General features: G+C 43.2%; 1 protein-coding gene across 1 annotated transcript; it reads right to left on the bottom strand.

Annotated features, from left to right (window-relative positions):
- Positions 1-498: 498 nt before the first annotated feature.
- On the bottom strand, positions 499-19,399 carry LOC309517369 (serine protease 33-like). Its single transcript, XM_082196588.1, has 7 exons — positions 19,372-19,399; positions 8,587-8,904; positions 7,102-7,122; positions 6,515-6,677; positions 4,918-5,192; positions 2,897-3,066; positions 499-1,780 (listed from the first exon to the last, which is right to left on the bottom strand). Exons 2-7 carry the CDS (start codon positions 8,645-8,647, stop codon positions 1,502-1,504), a joined length of 969 nt encoding a protein of 322 aa, XP_082052714.1. The 5' UTR covers positions 8,648-8,904; positions 19,372-19,399; the 3' UTR covers positions 499-1,501.
- Between the last annotated feature and the right edge of the window lie 5,336 nt (positions 19,400-24,735).

The following is a 24,735-nucleotide window of genomic DNA, read 5'->3' on the forward strand; positions in this document are numbered from 1 at the left end:
TTCTCTGGGTACTTGAGGAAGAACCCATATCTGTTAAAGTGTTATAAGAGTGTCTCAAACGGGTGGTGTGGATGCGCCCAGAAAACTACTCAATGTTCAATTCCCAATGAATTTATCAGTCTTCTTTCTAGAGAAGCATCTTGAAAGTGTCAGTTTACTACTTAAGGTGATGTTCCACATTCTCCTAAACTGTGGACTCCCAAACTGTGGCCTGTGGACCACCAGTGGACTATGAGATATTTTGAATGATCTCTAGAGTATGATGTAGAAAGTGCCAAAAGAAGGTACTTCCTCAAAAGTATGTGTGTGCACCCCCCCCCCAGAAAGTTGGTCCAATTGCCAGTGGCGTAGCGTGGGTTGTCAGCACCCGGGGCAAGGCAAGTAATTTGCGCCCCCTAACCCGTGGATTTGCGCCCCTAACCCTAACCCCCAGATGTTGCGACCGGTGCGACCGGGCCCCCCCTGCACCCCCCATGCTACGCCACTGCCAATTGCTCATTTTAATAATCCTGGATATTTCTGGGTACTTCTTTCAACATGTTCAGCAAAGCAAAATATACAGAAACTTTATATAAAGAGTAATAGCAAGAAAATATTCACAAATATTTATAAATACCATATAACAATTCTTTGATCAAGTACAAACAAGCAGAAGTATAAAATTATCTGAATTAACATTATAACATTGAACTGGAGATAAATTACAACCCCACTATTCTGGGTGCCATATTTCTTTGCGGCTTCTTACCACATCGTTTAACTCTTTCAACAGATTAAAAGAATATCGAGCTTTGCATCCAAAAGGTCTTAGGTTCAATCAGGGGTGGAAGAAGGGATGTGTGGTGGGAGTGGGCCAGCCCGGGTGTCAACACTGGGTGTGTGTGTGACAAAATGCCAGGTGGCACTCACCGTGGGGCCTGCAGCGTGCCCAAGCCATGTGTCTCTCCTGGGACTGATGCAGTGGCTTGGGCCCCTGCAGGCTCCACGCTGCCCCAAACGGTCCACCCGCCGCCTCCCCCTCAGCTGTAGGGCGGCTGAGTGGGAGAAGGCAGGCAGATTCCTCAGAGGTCCCACGGAGCATCCTGCCCTGACTGGCCCTGCCCCGTGGGCAGCTGACCCCACCCCCATGGGCAGCTGGCCCTGCCTCTGGGCGCAGAGCATGCATGCCACCCCAGTCGCCTGATTGGCTTGCTCCACTGCTGGGTTCAATTCCCACCATCTCCCAGTAGGGCTGGGAAAGGCTCCTGTCAGAACCTTGGAGAGCTACTGCCAGGCAGGATACTGTATAAAATCCTAAACTAGATGAACTGACAATCTGTCTTGCTATAAGGCAGTGAGTGGCCTGTGTTCCTGTTGCGTCCCCAAACCAGACCCCTTGGTTCAATAATTTGTCAGAGCATATAGGACTTAAATCACTACTGATCAGTAAAGCAATTTAAATGCACCTATGCCCAAATTCTGAACAAATTCCAGATGGGCTGAAGGCTGAGAGACGAGCATCTCATAGAAGGGTCAATGTAAAAAACACTAGGAGGAGTGTCACAACAGGGTAATTCTGTTCTCTGCCATTCACCTCACTTTCCCCACTTGTAGTCCCACCCTTTCCACACATCACAAAGGTCATATTGGGTATATGCTGGGAGATCCAAGTGGCATAAAAAGGGGTTGAAGAATAGACACCAGGGAGACCAGGGCGGCCACAGCCTATCCCCCAGCTCACAACCCCAGCCAGGACCCAATGTCCATCACATGGGCAAGCCAAGGGTCCTCCTGAGTCACCCTGTGGAGAGAGATATAGGAGTCAGTCCACAGTTACAGGAAGCCTCCTGAGAGCAGGTTTTGGAGACTGGTTTCAAAACAGATTATGCTTATTTCCTTTACAGATCTGGTCCTGTCCTCATGTATAGTTCAGGAACCATCTCCCAGCTAGACTAAGATAGTGGAGAAATGGCTAAGGTATGGAGGAGAAACAATGTACAAGGCTGAAACGACCAAATTTAAATTTCCCAAAACAATATGGGAACTGAAACACGGCTATCTGTTGAAATTCGCACATATCTGAATTTTGTGATTCAGTTTTCCAACTAAACAATGTTAACAAAGATGCATATATTGTTAAAATATTGCCTGCACAGACATGTATATTAGTCAAAACTGCATATGAAATTGTGTTTATTGGGAGAAATTCACACTAAAATGCTGAATGCCAAAATTGACAGATCCTTCTATCCCTGGTCCAGACTTTCAGTTTCAGTTTAATGAATATATAATGCAGCCCTGTAAAGAAGTCTTCCAATGTTACTGGCCTGCAAAAATGTATGTTAGCTTGCTGTGGGCCTGCAAAAATGTATGCTTGCTGTGGGCCAGGAGAGGATAGACACACAGCTCAGTCCTTATCACAGCAGCCCACTGTATTTTAATGCAAGCCTGGAGCATGGAGACTGCCTCCTCTAGCAGACCTCTTGGCTTCTGTGGTGGACACAGATTAGAGATGGAGCACCCTCTCTCTCCTCTGCCAGCCTGCTCACTAGCTTGCATGTAATGCCTTGCCATCTATGTCTACTACCCCACTGCTAAAATACAAGGCTGACATACTGCATTTTCATGTCAGGTCTATTTAAGTAGGCCTGTAATCATCTTCTGAGAAGGCTACGTTTCTGAACTGCTGGCCCTGTGAATAAAACCAAGACAAAAGATGGAAAAATCTGTGGCCTCCCAGCTGTTGTTGGACTCCAACTCCCATCAGCCCCAGCCAGCAGAGCCAATGATCTGGGGGATGACAATGTCTGGAGGGCCTCAGGTTCTCCATACCTGAGCTAGACCTTTGGAGCCTGTCCTCTCCATTTCTGGGGTGCTCCTTCCCACCACAGCCAACCACACTTATGGAGCATCCTACCTGGCAGGAATCTTTGCCCCCTTCTTGGTAGCCAGCACAGATCATACCAGGGCCGACCGGATTATGGAGTTGTGGTTCATGTTGGGTAGCGTTGAAGAGAGAATTGCATTTTTCTCGGTCTATGAGTGGCACTTTCACTTCCTGGAGGGTTAGTGGGGGTGGCAATCCCACTGTAAGAGGAAGCAAATGTATCATTAGGGATGTGATCAGGTGGATAGCCACCCATCCCAATTATATCTCTTACCCCAATGTATACTCTAATAGCTGCCTATTTTACATTGTCCATTCTGCATTTAATATAGCCGGAGGAAGGCAAAAGCAAATAGTGACTGCGTCCATCTCCTCTGACCACTGGTTTCTGAGATATCGCAAAGCATTGCCCAGACATGTGCGAAACATTACAGCATACATCAATTCCTGATAAAAAACCAGGCACAATAATAAGGTATGATTAAGTGGCCAGCTGATTGCCTTTTCCTTTTGCTCTGCTTATAGAATTGTATAAGAGGGTTCACTTTCACCATCTACTGGTGAGAAAAGTGGTAGCACTGTTAGCTTCCAGACTGTTGTGAAACTCTAACTTGGAGAACAAGGAACCTGTGACCCTCTGGAAGTTGTTCGACTACAACTTCCACCATTCCCTACCCTTGGCTCCATCCATTTTCCAAGGGGAGAAGGTGTGCTGGGAAGTTGCATGCTTGGATTTCAAACCTTGCCTCCTCATATGTCCTATTCATCTGTAGTTACTTTGTGGTTAATAAAAGCAGCAATGAGTCTTGAAGCCCCTTAATCACTAACACATTTATTATGGCATAAGCTTCTGTGGACAATTCCTCAAAAGCTTATGCCATAAATATATTTGCTAGTTTTCAAAGTGCTGCACTTGGCTCTCTCTCTCTCTCTCTCTCTCTCTCTCTCTCTCTCTCTCTCTCTCTCTCTCTCTGTGTTTGCTGCAACAAAGTAACATGATTACACTATCAAAAGACACTCTGTCTCACAGACATTCTTTCTAATGCATGGCTCTGAAGGCCATTTTCCTACCATTACAAGGCAGCCCGGAAGTTGAGCTCTGGCCTGGCTCAAATTCAGGCCTGTAGATACCATCCCACTGCTGCAATGACATACCCTCCAACATATCGAGTCCTAAAACTGGGATACGTGTCTTCCCAGCTGTGCTCCTGTGCGAGTCACGTGACCTGCGTGAGATCATGGAGCCCAAAATACATGCTTTTTTCAGGGCTGTGCTGAAACACAATAGCCTGACACCCCAAAATGCATGTTTTGGGGCACTGCATGATATTACAGACCTGAAAAAGCACTTCTGTCCAGGAGAGATCATGGCACGAAATCGTGCAAGATTATGGAACCCAAAATGTGCTCTCACGGGACAAAACAGGAAGTACTGGTTTTTCCCAGGACACTTGTCGGGTATGTAATGGCTGCACCAGATAACACAGTGGTGGTCGGTGTGAGTTGCATTCTTGGATTAGTTCCCTTTACTGCCTTCCTGTTCACTCTCAGCTCCAGCAAAAACTCTTTGTCTTCAAAGTAATCCATGGTCTTGTTGTCCAGCTTTTGATGTTTCTCTCCTCATACCCAGCCTGAGGCCCTAAATATTCATGGTTTGCAGGTATTTATAACCCTTAGGGGTAGGATCTTTTTACAGTGGCCCCTTGTCTCTGCAATACTTTACCACCTAAGATCCATTAGGCCTCAGCACTGGGCTGATTGGAGGTTGTGATGCTTTCCAGATGTTGTGGAATATAACTCCCATCAGCCCAATACATTATTGTCAATGGTCAGGGATGATGGGAATTACAGTGGACAACTTCTGGAAGGCACTTCTTTGGTCACTCCTGGCTGCAAATTGTACCCGCCTCCATCCTCCAGCATTTCAGACGCATCATCCAGCATCTTCCACCTGAGGCAGCTTGCCCTATAAAAGTGCAGTGTACATTGCTGGCATGAAAGTAAACAGAGCTTGAAAGAGAACCTCAAAAAGCACCTCTCCAGCTCCTCACCTCCAGGTTGAATATCTCCCCATCCAGTCACATAGCAGCTTTCTTCCATTGAGAACTGTGCAGAGGTCTCTGGCAAGCAGATGGGAAGAATGTACTTGGTGAAACTCACAGGGGACTTCAGCTCTACTAAAGCAATATCCCCTCTGGAGCTATCACTGTCATAGGTGGGATGGAGGATAATCTGTTGGATATCAGATGTTACTGTGTTACTTGAAGTGTTCAGGAGCTGATAGGCACCCAGCACCACATCAGAATGGGTAGTTTGGCTCTTGATGCTGTAAGTGAAAAAAACAAGAGCAAAATGCATCAAGATCTTTGCCAAACTGGTCTCCAAGAGGTGAGTGCCCTTAGACCTTGTAATTTAGTCTCATGTCAACATGTCTAGTTTAAAGGGGAGACTAGGGCCATAGCAACCCAGTGGAGAAAAGGTCATAGCTCTTTCCAAGCAGAGGGCCCCAGGTTGACCCCTCCATGTCTTCGGACAAGTCATTAGCACCCATTCGTTTTTGCTTTCTCTCTGGGTTTTTTTTAAAATTGTGCATAAGCATAAGTCCTTGCCATTTCTTGCAACCAGGCTATAGGGCAGGGATGGGGAACCTTTGGTCCTCCAGATGCTGGACTTAAACTCACAACATCTCTGGCCACTGACCACATGGGATGGGGCTGATGGGAGTAGGAGCCCAACAATATCTGCAGGGCCATTGGTTTACATCCCTGACCATTGGCAAGTCACCTTGTTCTCTTTACCTCCAAGAGGGAGCTACTGGCATAATTTCTGACATGTTTTGTTATTTCAGTGCCCTCCCAAATCAGGCGGTCAGCAGATATCAGATGACACAATAGTACAAAAGTGGAGATGAGCACCACACCCCATAGTCAAATTTGACTGGATTTAACCGTCCAGGGTTCCTTTCCCTTAATGGCATTCAACTTGAGCCTATAAAGTTTGTGATTTGAGTTTAGCTCTGGAGTTTGAACAATTTACTGCTCAGGCATAGACAGAACTATGCTGGTCAGTGCATGCTTGTCTCCATTTGCATGTTTTAAAATATGCAATATGCATTCAGAGCTACATGGCTTGAATGTAGCCTACTGTACAAAGGTGAAAGCTGCTGCTGTTGCTCCACTGACATTCATCTCTGGCCCCAACCGCCTCCAGGCTGAAAAAGATCCCCCAGCCCCAATCTATACCTTCTGCCAGCTATCTACTTCCTTTAACTTTATTATTCATTGCTCTGTCAGGCTCTGCTTTGGCAAGGCCAAGGCACTGAGTAGCTGTTAGGCCAGCCATGGGAAGTCATTCTGGGCCAATGGGCACATTGGGAATGTTGAGGAGGTGCTTGAGTGCTAGTCACAAAATGGCTGCTCTGGGCTGTGAGGTACAAAACAAAATGACCGCCACATCTATAAGAGACAGGAGATGTTATTTGCTGAGACATTTTGTGGATGCCATAAGGCATACTGGCAGGGACACTGGTGCCTGTGGGTGTCACATTGATGCCCTCTATGTTAGGCATATAATATTAGTTTGGCCTTGCAGCTGCCTCTAGGGTGAAACTGAATGATGCCTTCACAGCCAAGTACACCAGAAACTTACTTAGGGAAGCAGTGAGCTGCTGACAGGACCCACTTCTCGGCTATGAGGGCGCCTCCACAAATAGGTTGGTCCCGATATAAAATGCTGACTTGCCAGGGCCATGACAACCCATCAGAGGGAGCTGATTCACCCCCCATAATTCGTTGAGCTGGCTTTCCACAAACTGTGGAAGAAGGAAAGAGATTTTTAAAAGATAGGTCACAATAACACCAGCACTGAAGCAAACCTAGAAACAAACATAAAAAGCCTTGCCTGAAACAAAAAAAACACAAATATTTGTATGCAACCTTTTAAAGAAAATTTCCAGTTATTGATAATGGTTTCCAGTCAATCATATTTAGAGCCATAATGCCTCTAACTGCAGCAAGGCTGCTCACCATATATTGAAGCAATTGAAGCAATATTCAGTTTATTTATTTTTAAGTATATTTCTAAATCCGCCTGGAGGCTCCTGTTTAACAATAGGTCTGCATGATCATTAGGTTTGTAGCAGTCCTACATTTTGGTGAGACTCCCCTTTGGTTCAGCCCATCCATGAGCCTGTGAAATTGCTGAGTAGGAAAGACAAAATATACAGGGGTTCCTACCTGCTTCAGAGCTGGCAGCATCTGTAGAAAACAAAAATGAAGGGAAAACATTTCAGTTTTTCATATAAGAGACACTGAAGCACAAATACTGAAAAACAGGTGCCTATGTAGGAGAAAGAGGAAGAGGCCCAGGTTACAATCTGTTACCAATGTATTTTTTTTTTAAAAAAAGAATACAGCTCTGTATTGTGACACATATGTTATGAGTATATTTATGAAAATATACTCATTGGTAGAGCCAAATTGGTAGAGCTTATTACAGGGCTTCATTTGAACAGAGACTCATTGGGACTTTAGCTCTGGAGCACGCTTCTAACACCAAGACTCTATCCTGAAGCATGTTAAGTATTTTATGTAAGTAAGTAAGTAAGTAAGTAAGTAAGTAAGTAAGTGTTTTGCATTTATCATTATGCAGTTATCAAATGTCAGCCTCGTGTGGTACATATTAGGGAGCAATAGCCCTCAACTCATTTACCTGAGGTCCCACCTTCCAGCCCTCTGTGCCACAGGACTAAATCTGATCTGCTTCCTCAGACGCAGTGCAAGGATGTGATCCTATGGCCAGTGTTGAAATAAAATTTGGCTGCCAGTTCATCTGGTTTCTTTATGTGGAACAAGGAGGGGGCACCATCTTGTTCTTTGCCTCAGGTGGTTACATGTCTTGTGCCAACTTTGGGCCCAGTGAAGGCTAATTGTCTGTTGCCAAGTACAACTATGAGCCAAAAAAAAATATTCCACACACATACACACATCAAGTCAGCTGTAACACAGTGAAAGATGGGCCAGAACAACTAGAACATTAATAAAAACAGTGACTTGGATTTCAAATCCTGCTAGTCCAACTTGTCAAAGAGAAAGAGCCATAGGTAAGGCAAATGAGCACACCTTAGAGTAGAAGAGGGTGGGGGAGTGAAGACCAGCTTTGGTTAAGCAATCCTGTCATTTTTCAACCAAGAATCGCTATCCAGGTTCACTAGTAATGCTAAACTAGTTAAGCCAACATCAAACCACAGTTTGCTAACAAACCCTAGTTAATAAACCATAGTTGAACATTACATGAGAACAAGGCCACTATCTGCTGACATACATTTGTCTCCCTAGCGGAAAGGAATATGAGTTCCACTTGAAAGGCCAGTGTGTGAGTAACTCCTTTATTTGCGCTTATAAACCATGCATCTCCTTTTTTTTGGCTTAGTACATCTCCTACTCCCATTTTAACTCCTCTGAGAAGTGACTGATTCTCTCATCCTCAATTACCTTCCCTCCATTGTCTCCCCACACCATAGAAGCCAACTCCTAGGGACCAGGGTCCCTTCAGCCCCCCCCATAAAATATTTGAGGGGGCCACCTCGCTTCCCAAGTTGATGGGCATTGCCATTCAAATGGTGTCTGTGCACTGAGTCTTGTGATTGATTATGCAGGGCGGGGCTTACCTGGGTCCCAAATATTTTCAAGCTGGCACCCCTGCCCCACACCATCACTCACCTTGTAGCAGCACAGGCAGTAGAAGCAGCCACACAGCTAACGAGAAGGGCACCATTGACATTGTGGTCACTGCTTCTGAAGAGCTCTGAAGTGTCCCCTGAGTGGTTCTGCTCCGAGTCCAAGCAACAAATCCTCTACTTCAGTCTCAATTCTTTTGTTATCTGTCATGCAAAATGTAATATTAATGGCAAAAAAGTATTTCCCCCGAATCCTCTTGGTATCAGCAGGATGGCAAATCCTTGATCTCCCCTTGTATCTGGGATCTTCTATCTTCACCAGCTGTTGTGTTTCTAGACTTGTTGGTAGAGCTCAGGTGACCTTAATAGATGCACAGCATAATGATGATGTTGATGACTTTGTTCCAGTTATCGTTGATTATGATAATACTTATTTAGTGTTAACAAGATGCATGACACTTTTACAAAGTGCAAGACGGCATGTTTCTACCCCATGGAACCTACAGGGCGGCATTCAATCTTATGCTGGCAAATTTAGGTTGTACAATTAAAGTGGATTTGGAGCCCTTGTACATAGAGCCACTTCCCTCCCAAAACTGAGCCATTTTGCTGTAAGGAATGCGATGGGATAACTTTTTTTCTGGTGATAAAGAAAGTAACAGGATACAAAAGGCCCTGGGAAGTATGGGATAACATCTGCTTGATGCAACATCGTCTAACCTCCCCAGAAACAAATTTAGAATGCTCAATAAGTAGCTGATGCCATCTAATCTCCTCCTTACAAACTTCGTTCAAATATATCAGGATGAATGCTCAAATAAACAGGTTGCCTCTGAAAGTGAGCTTACCTGGGGAGGAACGTGAACACTGAAAGATTACAAAGCTAGCAACTCAATATAAAACTGTTAATGTTCCCAAAGGCAAAAGCTAGAGGCTTTGTTTTTTCAAGGGTAGATACTGTCATAAGAGAATCAGGGTCAGAGAGGGGAATAAAGGTATGTAGCAGGAACCCCCCCACCCCAATCATTCTGTTTCCACAAACTTCACTCACACTCACACACTACATACGCCACATTTCTGTTATAAATTCATAGAAAATCAACCATACATCGGATTTGCACTGTTCCATTTTTTACTCCATGTGACAAGGACTATCAAAGGGGGGTGCTTGGTTTCTGGTCAGCCATAATCCCTTCACCATCCCAGCACATCCACAGGAGCCCTGCCCAGTTGCTATGCCAACCCTGATAATCCCAGACAGAAGACCATCAAAATCACAAAGAACAGTGGATTCACCACAGGCTGAAACAAAGGACAATGATCAGATCTTCCCTCTGGGGGCAGGAAACTGCAAACTCCCCATTTGTCACCTGGAAAGTACTCATGGGGAGGGGGAAAGGAGGAACCAGCCAGGTGACAGGACACTCAGGTTACCACCACAACTCCTCCCTCAACCCCTCCTTTCTGTAATGTATGCATGATGTCAACCCCTCCTTTCTGTAATGTATGCATGATGTTTCTGGGGGTGGGCTTGACCTAGAGGAGGGGAATTTCAAAAGTTTTTATAAGGTCTTGCAGCCCATTGTTCTGGGTCTTTCCTCTCTCTTGCAAGGGAAGGGAACCCTGTTGCAACAGTTCAATAAAGGCCAAGCCTACAGGCTGCTGTTTTGCTCCAAGTTATCCTGGTTGGTGTCTTTACTTTTTGTCCAAGGGAGCCCTCAGATTTTTCCGTTAACAGTTGGCGACCAGACTCTGGGACACTTGGTTCTCCTGCAGAGGTGAGGAGGGAGATAGAGGGGATCAGGCGCCACTGGGCAACCTTAGCCCAGAGATCCTTCTTCCTCTCCCTGCCTCCTCTTTGCGGGCGGTAATCAATCGTCACCAAAAGCTCAACCAGGGGAGCAAAGGCGAGGTCAAGCCGGCTAAAAAAAAAAAAAAAGAAAAAGAAAAGAAAAGGATCCCGGGATCCGCGAGGGACACCAACGGACGTGAGTATGGTTCTGCAGGGAATACATTGGGAGGAGGGTGGAAAATAACGTCTCCACAACAGCCAGATCTTTCTCCTTTATTTCCAACGTTACACCTACAAATCTTGAATCTCCTTTTCTCTTTCTCTCCCTGTTTTCCCTTTCGGAAGTGTGGCCAGGAAAGCGTGGTGCTTATTGTTTCTCTGACGTCCTTTTTCGGAGTCGGCCAAAGGCGTCCCCTACAAATCTCTCTCTCTCCTTTTCTCCCCCGTTTTCCCTTTCGGAAGTGTGGCCAGGAAAACGTGGTGCTTATTGTTTCTCTGACGTCCTTTTCGGAGTCGTCCAGGGGCGCCCTTACAAACCTCTCTCTACTTTCTCTGCTTATGCAAATGAAGCCGCCCCTCCTGCCCGGCGACCTTTGTTAGGGATGACCCGGGTACGTGAGAACGCAAGGTCATTTGCTTCCTTTCAAAACTTTGTTTTCTCGGGTCCTGATCTGGCACTGCACTGTGCAGGCGTTTAGTAAGGAATCCGAACTTAGTCCGAAGGGTAGGCAGGAGGCTGTTGTGGAAGGTAGAGGGGACGTTCACAATTGGGGCCCCACACTAGGGTTAGTCTTGAAACAGTACTGTGGTTTAGGTTTCCGGGCAGAGACCCGTGGTTTAGGTTTCCGGGCAGAGACCCGTGGTTTAGGTTTCCGGGCAGAGACCCGTGGTTTAGGTTTCCGGGCACAGACCCGTGGTTTAGGTTTCCGGGCAGAGACCCGTGGTTTAGGTTTCCGGGCAGCGACCCGTGGTTTAGGTTTCCGGGCAGAGACCCGTGGTTTAGGTTTCCGGGCAGAGACCCGTGGTTTAGGTTTCCGGGCAGAGACCCGTGGTTTAGGTTTCCGGGCAGCGACCCGTGGTTTAGGTTTCCGGGCAGCGACCCGTGGTTTAGGTTTCCGGGCAGAGACCCGTGGTTTAGGTTTCCGGGCAGAGACCCGTGGTTTAGGCTTCCGTTCAGGCTTGAGGTTTTTAGCAAATAGCTCGTGGTTAAGAAACAAGTAGGGATTGCGCTAAGTCAAGGATATTCCAAATACTGAAAGAATCTTTCTTCTACCCCTTTCTTTCCCATTGCCCCTCCTCCCTTGTGTGTGTGTTTCCACTCTTTCTGTCTTTAGCGTACTTCGTTAACGGAAAAAAAAACAACCCCAATAATAACATATGAGAGAATGGGAGCTCACTAAACACCCTAGCTGGACTCCTCCTGGCAACAAAGCTTCCATGAAGCCTTTTGCCCCAGAGAGGACTCTAATATGCCCCTCCAGCTTGTCATCTCCAATTAGAGAAAAAATAGAAATAAAATAAAGGGGCAAAATGGTCTTTCCAAGTACAAAGTACGAGACCGTTGTAACTTTTAGTGGGTGGCTTAGGCCCACCACCTAGAACCCAGGGCACAGCGGCCACCTCAGGGATCCTTCAACAAAATCAGGGTGTGAACTCTTAGGGAGAGCTGAACACATCAAATTTGTGTTGTTAAACTATAACCTAAAGCTAGAACATGAAACTGTAAACTTAATGGTGCTCAGAGGCAAAAAAAAAAAAAAAAATGAATAAGAGATGTACTCAAAGATTTAGAAATATTTCAAGGGTTTGTATTTACATTGGCCTCGGCATCCACAGACTGTTCTTAAAATGCACATAGTTTTAAATTGCAAGCTTGCTTCAAAAATCTCAAATCTAAGGAAGCCATGTTGCGCCTTATCAATCTTAAAACAAAACAAAATGGAGAATGGAGTGTGCAAATGTTTGTTATTTGAGAGAGGCTCTAAAAGAGAGTTTCCCTCCCAAGTGGTGAAATCCTGTATACGTGCTACTTGTGTTCTGAAAGGGGGATTACCCCACTCCTTCCTCTAGTTTAAGTGAGGAGGGCGATTTTAAGTGTAATGGTAAATGATGTTGTGTTGTAACTTTTGAGTTTGCTCCAGTCTATTTTGGAAGGAGAAGTTAACCAAATGTTTCTGCTGCAAAAGCCTAGTTGAGCCAACTGCTCTCTCAAGCTAAAATGCAGTGTATGTACTTCATTAAGTATATGCCTATGAAAGTATGGTGTTCCTTCTAAGAAAAATATGTGAGTCCAGTTTTAACTTTGATCTGGTTGGACAGAAGAGTTATTGTAAGGCTCCTGATATCAGTCTCTATAAGACGTCCTGGCCTCTTTTCTTAGAAAATGCCCCCCTTATTTCATTCTGTCTCTTTCAGGCTTTTTTCCCTTCTCCTTCTTATTCTGTGCCAGGTAAATTTACTCCCGAGTAAGCTTCCTTTAAAGGAAACTGCAAAGGTGGGGGGGGCATAGATTAGGCTTACTATTCCTCTGCAAGTTCAGGAAAAATTGTTCACTCTTGTATTCCTTTTAAATCAAATCTATGGCTGTTTTAACTATGCTTTATAAGAGATCCTCTCCCTATCTTAGGAAAAATGTTCACTTCAGTCTTTAAAGATAATTTATCTAGGAACTTTCACTCTTTAGTCTAAGGAAGTAAAAACTCTCACTCAAACTAGCTTCAAGATCTGCTAAAAGGGTTGGGTACTTTTATTTTCCTCTTCCTTAGTACACAATAGGCGCATGGTTTGTGATAGGCGCATGGCTTGTGATCTCTTCCCCAGTTGTGTCTGTGTACATAAGTATGTGTGTGTTTCTGGTAGTACAAATCTTGCTATGAACCCTGTATTTTAGGGTTGGACTAGATGACCCCAGGTCCCTTTCAACTTTCCCAATTTGTAGCTGATGTGTTGAAATTTAGCCCAGATTTGCTCGTGATGTTTGAAGCAGAACTGGTGATATCAGGCATTTAAGTGAGTACAGTGTTTATCATTTTGTCTATTTAAAAAATAAAACTTAAAAGTCTACTAAAAGTTTAAGCACATAAAAATTCATATAGTCAAGTAGAATGTGCCTTGACCAATCCTGTAAATAAAGGGCAGGATAATTTGTCTGCAAATGGTAAGGCTGAAATGACTGAGAATGTTAAAAAAATCCTATGAATTCTGACTGGCCATTTTTACTCATAAATAAGAGAGCGGTTGATTGTTCCGCGAATGACCAGATAAAATGACCAATAATGATAGCCCTTTCCTGTACATAAAGGAAGCAGTCTCAGTTTGCTTGGGCTGAAATTGCTAGCTTTGGTGAATACTTAAATTGCTGAGTTTCTCTTTTTTGTTTAAAATCAAACCCTGTTTTCAAAATCTACTCCTTACCCTTCCTTTCCCTTATTCAAATGGTAATTTAGCCAAAGGATGCAACATTTTCAATAGTATAAAAGGTTTGCTGAGACATGAACTCTGCACATGCACAGAGGCTAGATCAGCTAAAGAAGAGAGAGAGAGGAAGGGGGGAACTGTAAGGGGGGAGAGGAGGTTTCTTCCAAATGTAAAAGAAAACTTGGAACCATTGAGGAACCATTGAGGGAAATCACCCTTAATCTGTCTTTGCTCCAGGGGCTACTTAAGACAAAAGGCTAAAAACAAACAAACAAACAAAAAAAAACACAAAAACAAAAAAACAAAAAAAACTAGCCCATCAAAAGTCAAGAGCTTTCCAGGTTCCAAATCTTAACATGCCAAATTCTTTTCACAGGTAAATATCAGAGCATTCCCCCCCTCAATGGGAATTTTAGGAACAGCATTTCCTGACAGGCTTCTCACATGAAATAATTTTCCCTTTTAACAGGATATGTGAACCCCGATAACAAAGTGTTTGTCCCTTTTTCCTCCCACAGCAACTTTCTTTCTGTTCTGTGAAACAAGTCTGAATCCCTGCTACAGTTTGACTTCCATCTCTTTGTGGCTTTGACACTTTTTTTAAAGTTACAAATAATCTGTTTTCATTTATTTAATCTGTCTCTCCATGATGTCTATGAAGTTAATCGAAGCACAACCAAACATTGTTTGTGGAATGGTATTTGTTTACTTTTTTGCCTGAGCATTTCTTATTAATTCTGTCATTTTGGCTAGTGCAAGGTACTTGCACAACTTTAAATTGCCATTCATTTTTTTCCTTGGTATTAAGTCATTTTCCAGTATTGTCCTATAGCCGATGTTGTCACATCAAGAAACACTCTTTTATTTTCATTGTTACTTCAGATTTCTTAAAATTGTGTGTCTTAGCATTTATTTATTTTTCGTTCCTCATAAGTCATTGTGTGTGTTTCATTATTATTTTAACCTTGAATTTTTTTTACAGTTCTCTTTCTCTCCAAAGTGAAGGAAAGCAAACGAACTTGGCAGATAGTAACAGTAGTTATAGGAAAATGTGATAATAATATTGGAATGAATGAAACGCTTAATTCGCTAAGATTTTTATTATTTGCAGCTTCCAACAGAAACCGAAGGACATCCTTTTTGCCTTTTGCCCCCTCCTTTTTCTAACTGTCTTTAAGCCCCCAAAACCCTGCCCCTTACAGGATATCACCTATACAGATGTGCAATGATGAAAAGCAGCAACAACCCCTCAACTCAGTTCTTCGCCAGCAACAACAGACACCAAAGTTTCAAAGTGGCCACAGCTTTCTCTTTCAAGAAATATAGACTGCCGGGGGAGTGGACCTGACAAAGGGGGGAGGAGTTGAATTGCAAGGACATTTTCCCACTTTTGAACCTTAAGACTGTGCTCCAGGATTGAGAAGATCACAATTGTCTCAAGATAGGCAACTGATATTTAATTAGTTTTTTTTGTATTATGTGTTATTATGTAAGAATGTTGAAATGTGTCTGACAGTGTGATTTCCACAAAGGGGGGCTATTTTGTGTGTAATTGTTTTTATGTTTAATGTCTTATTCCTTACACCCCAGTGGAGGATTCTCATACATTTTATGCTTTTTAATAGGTCAGGCTATTATGTAGTCCAATGTTTAGAATTTGATAAATTTATAACCACAATTCGTTGTCCCACCTGGCACTATGCCAACCTTCCCTACCCATTTTAAAAAAATGTGTTAAAACTTGCTTTACCAAGGAGAAGCTTCTAAGAAACATGAAGGTGGATATGCTTTGGTTTAGCAGGAATGATTCCTTATAGACTTAAATTGACTTATTTGGACAACTGCCCTTGTTAAGAATGGTTTTCTTTTAACAGATTGGTTTGAAGAGTTGAGAACCATGGGGCAAGATAAATTCAAATTGGACTCAGTTTGAATTGGGCAAGTGTATCCAGGCTGCAATTAGCTTTTTGGTCCTTTAAGTGCAAGTGAGCAACTTCTCATGACCACAGCCTATAATAAAATCCCATAGCTAAAGGCCAAGGCGAAGACCTCTCCCTCACGAGATGCCCAAACCTGTGCCAGCTATGGTGAATGCCAGGCAACATGGTTAAGTGAAAGCCCTGAGGGGATTCAACAGACAGGATGTGTTGCTGTAGCACTATGTCGGTGTGAGACCACAGAAGAGCCAGCTTGGCACCTGAGAACACAAAAATGGCGGGTGGGGGGGAAGCAAACTGCACTTTTCAGTCATTAGTGGACCTTCCTGCCTAAATGCAAAGCATAGATCACTATTGAGAAAATATTTCTTCCAAGGTGCTAGAATACCACAAGTAACTGAGCAGTGCACTGTTACACCATTATATTTCCATGCAAATATCCTTAAAGTAGCATGATATCCAAGTCCCTTTCAGGTTCACATGGACACACATCTGGGACGGAGAATACCAGGTTATTATTTACCACCTTAAATTGTGCGGAGAAAAGGATTGCAAAGTAGCCACCTTTGCAATCTTATCTCCGAAGGGGGGAACTGTAGCAGGAACCCCCCCACCCCAATCATTCTGTTTCCACAAACTTCACTCACACTCACACACTACATACGCCACATTTCTGTTATAAATTCATAGAAAATCAACCATACATCGGATTTGCACTGTTCCATTTTTTACTCCATGTGACAAGGACTATCAAAGGGGGGTGCTTGGTTTCTGGTCAGCCATAATCCCTTCACCATCCCAGCACATCCACAGGAGCCCTGCCCAGTTGCTATGCCAACCCTGATAATCCCAGACAGAAGACCATCAAAATCACAAAGAACAGTGGATTCACCACAGGCTGAAACAAAGGACAATGATCAGATCTTCCCTCTGGGGGCAGGAAACTGCAAACTCCCCATTTGTCACCTGGAAAGTACTCATGGGGAGGGGTAAAGGAGGAACCAGCCAGGTGACAGGACACTCAGGTTACCACCACAACTCCTCCCTCAACCCCTCCTTTCTGTAATGTATGCATGATGTCAACCCCTCCTTTCTGTAATGTATGCATGATGTTTCTGGGGGTGGGCTTGACCTAGAGGAGGGGAATTTCAAAAGTTTTTATAAGGTCTTGCAGCCCATTGTTCTGGGTCTTTCCTCTCTCTTGCAAGGGAAGGGAACCCTGTTGCAACAGTTCAATAAAGGCCAAGCCTACAGGCTGCTGTTTTGCTCCAAGTTATCCTGGTTGGTGTCTTTACTTTTTGTCCAAGGGAGCCCTCAGATTTTTCCGTTAACAGGTAAAATGATCCTAATGATATCATCCTACCCAAAGTCCCACAATAATAATAAACTGTGCCTTAAAGAACGCATTGTTGGGAAGATGCCATCTTACTGTGTCTTTTTGAATGTAATATAATGTGTGCCTTTTTAATGCATCATCTTAATGTAACGTGCCTGTTGCCATTCCTGTGTACCTCTTTCTCCATGAAGCTCTGTTTTTAAAAAGTATTGAATGTATCCAAAATGTAGTTTGCTGTACTTTTCTGAATGTATCCAAAATGTAGTTTTTAAATAATGTAACAATCTAAATATTTCAAAATGTATATACTTGACTCAATATTGTACCCAAAAGGCTGCCAAAACTCAATCCACCACACTGCCTCCTACTGGGTCTGCAAACCATACCATGAATACACACAGATATGAGCTCAAAATAAAGCAATCCTATTTTCCAAAAAGTATGCAAACATCAGGCTATCACCCGAATTGATAGCAATGCAGAATAGGATTTCACATTAACATTTAAGTCATTTCCTGAACATCTTCTCAAACATCCAGCCTCACACCTGCATGCTGATTATCAGCAGTTGCGGAGGTTTTCCTGTAGATAAAGGAAAAGCCATTTGAAGCAGATCCAAAATTAAATAACATGAAGATCGACACATACTACCTGAGCCCTTTAGCAAATTGACACCTCCAGAAAGTCTTTCAACATCCTGCTTACCTTATGTTAATCCACTCTTCACACCCCTCATATCGCTTCCCCCCACCTCCTTGCTATTGATCTGAATGAAAATCAAAAGGTATAAGAATCAAGGCAGTCCCTTTGTTCAGGGTCTTTGACTCCGTGTCATTGCGTGAGCGGGGACCCTGTTGCAACAGTTTTTTGTGTTGTTGGTTTGTTTTTTTTCCTGTTCTTTCAATAAAGATCAGGCTTTGCTTTTTCCAATCCTGGTGTGGTCTCTGTCTCTTCCCGACCGGTACAGAGCCTTCATTTGCGCTCCTTCCAGGGCCCTGGTCCTTCTTCTGAGGAGGGGGCCCCTTGGGGAGGCAATAAAAATTTATTACAATACAAGGTAAGAGAGTTGCCAGTCTTTTGCTTAAAGCAGAGGATATTACTTTCCTCCCATAGCTGCAATAGAGCCCATGATCATATCTTAACACTCCTCTGACCATAAGAGCAATAAAGCTCTATGGAACTGATTTACAACCCCTTTCTTGGCTGTGGAGCAAGTCTGTGGTTTAATATACAATCTGAAGATGCTGTTTCACCTTTATACAAATAGGTTTTTGGCTCATGCTTTGAAGTGGTAGGAGTTGATTCTGGAAATAGTGCACCCACCTGTTAAGCACAACCCTGTTGAAACCTCTTAGACTATCCTTCCATGCCTCTGAAAGTCCTGCTAGGGCAGGTGTGCTGAAGCTTTGGCCAACCAGATGTTGCTGAATAACAACTTCCACCATCCCTGGCCATTGACTGATGGGAGTTCAGCAGCATTTGGAGGGCCAAAGACTCTCAACTCCTGTGCTAGGGCCTAAGCAGACATTACCTGGGAAACGTGGGATTGGATACCCTTGTGTATATTTAATAAATCCATATAGTAGAGATACATTTGTCCCTCTCCAGCTAAGAGCAGCTTAGGAAGGGAGGAGTGATTTACAAAGGGGTACCACAGAATGTTAGGGTTGGAAGGGACCATGATAGTCATGTAGTCTAACCTAAGGTTACCAGATGTCCCCGTTTCCCAGGAACAGTCCCTGGATTTACAACTCAGTCCCCATACAAAATCCATTGAAGTTGAAAAAAAATCTGGTAACCTTATTCTAACCCCCTACTCCAAAGCATAAAGCAGCTACAGGCTGTCACTCATCCCTGTATGAACCTCTAGCAAAGAACAGCCCGATCCCTCCCAAGGAAGTCTGCTCCACTGTAGAACAGATCTTACTCTTAAGAAGTTGTAATTTCCACCCATTGGTTCTAGGCTTGTCCTCCTCCTCAGCAAAGAACAAATCTGGCCCAACTTCTGCATGTTAACCCTTCAGACATTTGAAGACCACCACCATGACTCCCCTGAATCTTCTCTTCTCCAGGCTAAACACACCAAGCACTTTCAACCATTCCTCACAGGATTTGGTTTCCAGACATCTCACTATCCTCACTGTTCTCCTCAGGGCACCTGGTGTAGGGGGAAATGGCTGGGCTCCATCTTCCCACCCATGCTGCAGCTGCTTTTAGAAAAAGAAAATGACATGGGGAGATTGTCAGCTCAACTGTGGAACAACTCTTACTTTGGCCCTTGGTACCATCTCTGAACTCTACCCATCTCTCATCTTCAAATATACAAGCATACATTGCTGTTCCTACCTGGTTCTTTCTGGGTCCACTCAATAAGAGTCCCGTATTTGACGATTTGCTCCTGCTTTTAAAGAGAAAAATCCTCTACACAATGCTCCCCGATGCATTCTTTCTGTGAGATAGCATTATGTCTTAATCACTCAAAATAAACATATTAGCTTCCTGGTTTCAACAAAGGTTCGATGCCATCTTTTGATTTTTAAATTGTTTAAAACAGCTGTCTGTGAAGGATGTGACTCAACTTGCACAGAGTGATGTTTTTGCAAAGGTGGGATTTGAAAAAGAAGAAGAAAAACTAAGGCGGAATGCCTCTGTGTATACACCATGCCTCCCTTCCCTGAAGGGAAACACGTAAAAAAAAAAATGAGCCCCAAAAGTAGGTTAAATAAATAATCACTAGAGAGTTGAATGGTGTCTACAGAATGTAGATTTTAAATGTGAACTGAATCAGATTCTTTGCCTATTCTGAGTAATAATGCATGTTATATAATGCATCTAGTACTAACCTGCTAGATTCAATACTGTTTACCCCCACAAAACCCCAAATTGAACAGTTTCTATAAATACTAATATGGGAAATATGTACTGGGATATTTTATAAGCAAACATTATTCCTTATTGTTTTGTCCCTGCTGTAGCTGAAATAGATTGACACACTCTCCACTGAAACTAGGGGTAAAGAAGGCCAGAGGTTCCCAAGTCTTCATATGAAAAGAAGAAATCAGCAGATTTTCTGCAGTTTTTATTTCTTGAGGTTCTCTGAGTTGTGCTTGTTGACTTACTATCATTCAATTAAGAGGCAAACATCCATGGGTTAATGGCTGCCCCACATCAATGTGCATAGTGCCCAGAGCTGGTCAAATTATTTTAGCACCAGAGGTAGAAAATTCCATATTTGGCTTAAAGGGTTTTGTTGTTGTTGTTGTTAAAATAATAATAACAACATAAAAAACCAAAACTGCCCAAGAGATTTGGGAGGCTTTTACTGCATAACTAAAGATACAATCAAACAAGAAGCTGTTAAGTCCTTGCCAGCCTTTGAACATAGCAAGGGTCCAGGTGTTACAGTAATATAAAAATTTTAATAGCCTTAGACAGAGAGGACTTTGTCAGGTTGGAAACAAGCTGGGAGATTGTTCTACATACCAAACATGATTTAGCCAGATAGAATAATATGTGGTAAATTCTTCTCTCTCTTATCTAAGCTCATATACAGGAAACCATTAAAAAAACTTCTTAATTTTTATTTTATTTTTGTAAATCCTTTTGCTTGGGTTTATTATAGCCAAAGGAAATATAAATACAAACACTATTTAAAGGTCACCTTACCGCGACTGAGATTTCCTGTTTTATCCTGACTCTCTCTTCTCAATGTTGGTGCTGCAGATGCAGGAAAAACCTATGCTACCAGTTATGGTGGGCCTGCCCACCAGTGGCCAAATTTTGGGATCTGATTTCTCTGAAATTAATTTAATTACAAAACTGTAAGTCTTTTCTGTGGGGTGTCTGGGACAGACTGAATAAAGCACAAATGCTTATAGCTAAAAGTTGGAAATATTTGGAGGGGATTAGCAAAGAGACCTGGTACACGGTTCTTTTTTTTTAAAAAAAATAGTGATAAACGAAAAACAACAACAACAACCAACCAACCAACCAACCAACCAACCAACCAACCAACCAACTGCTATTGAAAGAGTTCCACTTTTGGGGGGACTCCTGTGACAGCAGTGTATGGCTCAACTGCAAGGGAATTGCAGGCAAAAGAAATGGAAAAGATGGGGCACATAGGTCACGGCCACACTGTACTTTTAAAGCATGGGGCTCCTGCAAAGGATCATGGGAGCTGGGAATTGTTGCTCTGTGAGCAGTAAACGATAGGTCCCAGAATTCTTTGACGGAAGCCATATGTCTTAAATGTGCTTTAAGAATAGTTTAATGGAAATTTAATACTGAAATTGTCAAGGCTGATGGCAAGTACAGTTCAGCTGATAAAACATACCAGCACAGAGATTAAACTGGCATGCCTGTAATCTCCTCATTCTCACTGACCTACTTTTTACGGTATTACCTCTTAGTCAGTTGTAAGGAGCCTTACTGTAGAGTCAAGATAATAAGAGTATTTTTTTTAAAAAAAAAACCCTCCATAGGCGATATATGTATTTTATTTTTTTAAAAAATTGTGACAACATGATGTGTCACTCACTGGTGTGACTCATTTTTTTTTTTAGAAGTCAAGCCTGGGAACTTCTAGTTGAGACAGTTTTTCAGAAACCTGCCACCATCTTTCTCGCACTCACCTTAATGAAGGCAATTCAAGGAATTTATTGAATTTACCTTCAGTTTCCCCCAGGGATGGGCAAATCTGTACATTTTGGTTTCTGTCAGTTTCTCACTTTTCCAGTATTAAGTTCAGTTCTCCACATTTTTACATCAGCTTGCATTAAAAAAAAAATGCCCTCAGGAAAATTCACCAGCATTTTTGTAAGAATTTCTCTTAAAATACATAAAAAAATTCCTTCCAGTAGCACCTTAGAGATCAACTAAGTTTGTTAGACAGCATCTTAAAAAGCAGAGACGTCACCTTGCCAAAAAAGGTCTGTATAGTTAAAGCTATGGTTTTCCCACTAGTGATATATGGAAGTGAGAGCTGGACCATAAAGAAGGCTGATCGCCGAAGAATTGATGCTTTTTAATTACGGTGTTGGAGGAGACTCTTGAGAGTCCCATGGACTGCAAGAAGATCAAACCTCTCCATTCTTAAGGAAATCAGCCCTGAGTGCTCACTGGAAGGACAGATTGTGAACCTGAGGCTCCAATACTTTGGCCACCTCATGAGAAGGTAAGACTCCCTGGAAAAGACCCTGATGTTGGGAAAGATGAAGGGCACAAGGAGAAGGGGACGACAAAGGACAAGATGGTTGGACAGTGTTCTCAAAGCTACCAGCATGAGTTTGACCAAACTGCGGGAAGCAGTGGAAGACAGGAGTGCCTGGCGTGCTCTGGTCCATGGGGTCACGAAGAGTCGGACACGACTAAACAACAACAAGAAGTTTATTATTGGGATGAGTTTTCGTGTGCATGCACACTTCTTCAGATACCTGAAGCATGCACACAAAAGCTCATACCAATAACAAACTTAGTTGGTCTCTAAGGTGCTACTGGAAGGAATTTTTTTTATTTTGTTTTGACTACAGCAGACCAGCATGGCTACCTACCTGTAACTAGATTCTTAAAATACATGTTTGTATGCAATTTGGCCCAATATACCTGTTGCAAGTTTCTCCTAGTCACTGAAGACAGACATGAGTTCTTTGAGAAAGGTCTTGTTTATTAAGCTGTGCAGTGGCTTCAGAGAGATATTTCTCAAAGACTGAGTCCCAAATATAGGTGGGGACTCCTTTATATAGATTGTGACAAACAACATCTATATCAGTCCTATAGCAAAATGCATGTACAAGCAAGATTATACACCCGTTACACACAACTCTCACCATTCCCTTATCTTGTAACACGTGTTACTCTTACTGTTCCAGGAACCTTAACCATAGTCTCTGGCTATGGAGGAATTTACAAAAGACCTTCTGGTAATCTCTCGGGTGAGGGTTGTTGTGACAAATAGATTCTAACTTCTTCTTCCCTCATACCCAATGTTGTAAAAAACAAACAAACAACTTCCCCATATCTAATGCATTTTTGTATGTTCCCTCCCCCCAAACTATGCATTCTGTGCACACTTTGCCAGAGTAGTTGCATCATTGCGGAATCCAGAGAAGAATGAATTTTGAAGTACGGGGCTGTGTTTGGGTTCACCTAGGGACAAAGCGTCCAAGATTTCCACTGCCTTGTTATTATCCTTTGGGAAGGGCTCTCCTGAAGGCAACTTCAGCCCATCTCCCCTCCTGCTTCTCCAGGCCCAACTGGTAGCGTAGCCCAACTGGTCTATGCAATTGGGGGAGGGAGGACACAACAAACTCTTGTCTGTGTTCAGAAAACAGTATGTTGCAGCCCAGAAATGCAAGTGAGCAGTTTATTTCATAGGAGCACATAAAATACAGAAATGGGAGGGGGGAATAGTGAGTATGTAGATCAACATGGAAATGAAGCACTGTGGATTGTTGGTCGAACTGTTCCTACACTGGAACAAGTTCAACACAGCTAACCCTATTCTCAACTGCACTGGCAGCTTGTGATATAAGTTTATTTATTCATTTGATTCCATCTACAAATCACGTCCCATCAAATACTTCAAAGTGATTTCACAATTCCATAAATGAAAACAATCTGGCATATGCAAACAATTAAAAACAATCTCTAATCCAAATTGCGTACAGACTGGGATAAAGAGCCAGGCTGCTGGTTGAAGAGGTCAAGAGCAATGAGGAAGTTGGCAACTAAGCTCTTAGCCTAGTTGGGTTTTGAATGATTGACAGGGAGCACTGTCTAGACAATTGAATGAGTGCCATGTAGCCAGAGGCTAGAGGATGAACAGAAGTGTAGAGTTGGAAGGGACTCCGATGGTCATCTAGTCAACCCCCCCGGAAATGCAGGAATCTCAGTTAGACATTACATGACAGATGACCATCCAACCTCTGCTTAAAAACCTCCAAAGGAGGACAGTTAATTGCCTCTCATGGGAGTCTGTTCCACTGTTGAACAGCTCTTACTAGCAGAAAGTTCTTCCTGGTGTTTGATTGGCATCTCCTTTCTTGTAACTTGAATCCATTGGTTCAGGTTCTAGCATCCGAAGCAGGAGAAAACAAGCTTGCTACATCCTCCATGCAACAGCCCTTTGGATATTTGAAGGTGGCTATCATATCTCCTCTCAGTTGCTGCGGCAGGGAGACGGGGTTGCCAAAGGGTTGGACAGCAGTTATTTCATCAAGATTGTGCAGTAGGAAGTTGACCAGTAGGACATGATCCCTCAGCCTGGGCAGAGTGTAGGATGAGAGGAACTGGACAGTTTTAAAGAGCCATTAACTTGGGGTCCAGATCACAAGACAGAGGATGTCTGAGCAGGATGCAGACTGTCGTGTGGGAAGCTTTTTATCCAGCCTTTAACTTGGTGCCCTCCAGATGTTTTGGAGCAGAGCTTCCACCATCTCTGACCATTGGTCATGGTGACAGGAGCCAATGGGAATTGTGGTCCATGATATTTGGAGAGTTCCTAGTCAGGGAGGGCTGCTTTAATCCTTTGCCCTTTCTGGTCCTGATCAAACCGAGTATCCTGAGCCCTGAAATTTGCAGTAGGAGGAAACAGCTAGTTGATGTTCCTTTCGTTTACTTAATAACTTTTTAATGATTGCTAAGCAGAAGAAAGGTTCGCATTTATCCTGATGCTGAATTGTTTAATGTTTCTACAAGGAGGAGGCTTAG

The sequence above is a fragment of the Podarcis vaucheri genome (genome assembly GCF_965113315.1).
Source record: "Podarcis vaucheri genome assembly, chromosome: 13".
In the NCBI taxonomy this organism is placed as follows: domain Eukaryota; kingdom Metazoa; phylum Chordata; class Lepidosauria; order Squamata; family Lacertidae; genus Podarcis; species Podarcis vaucheri.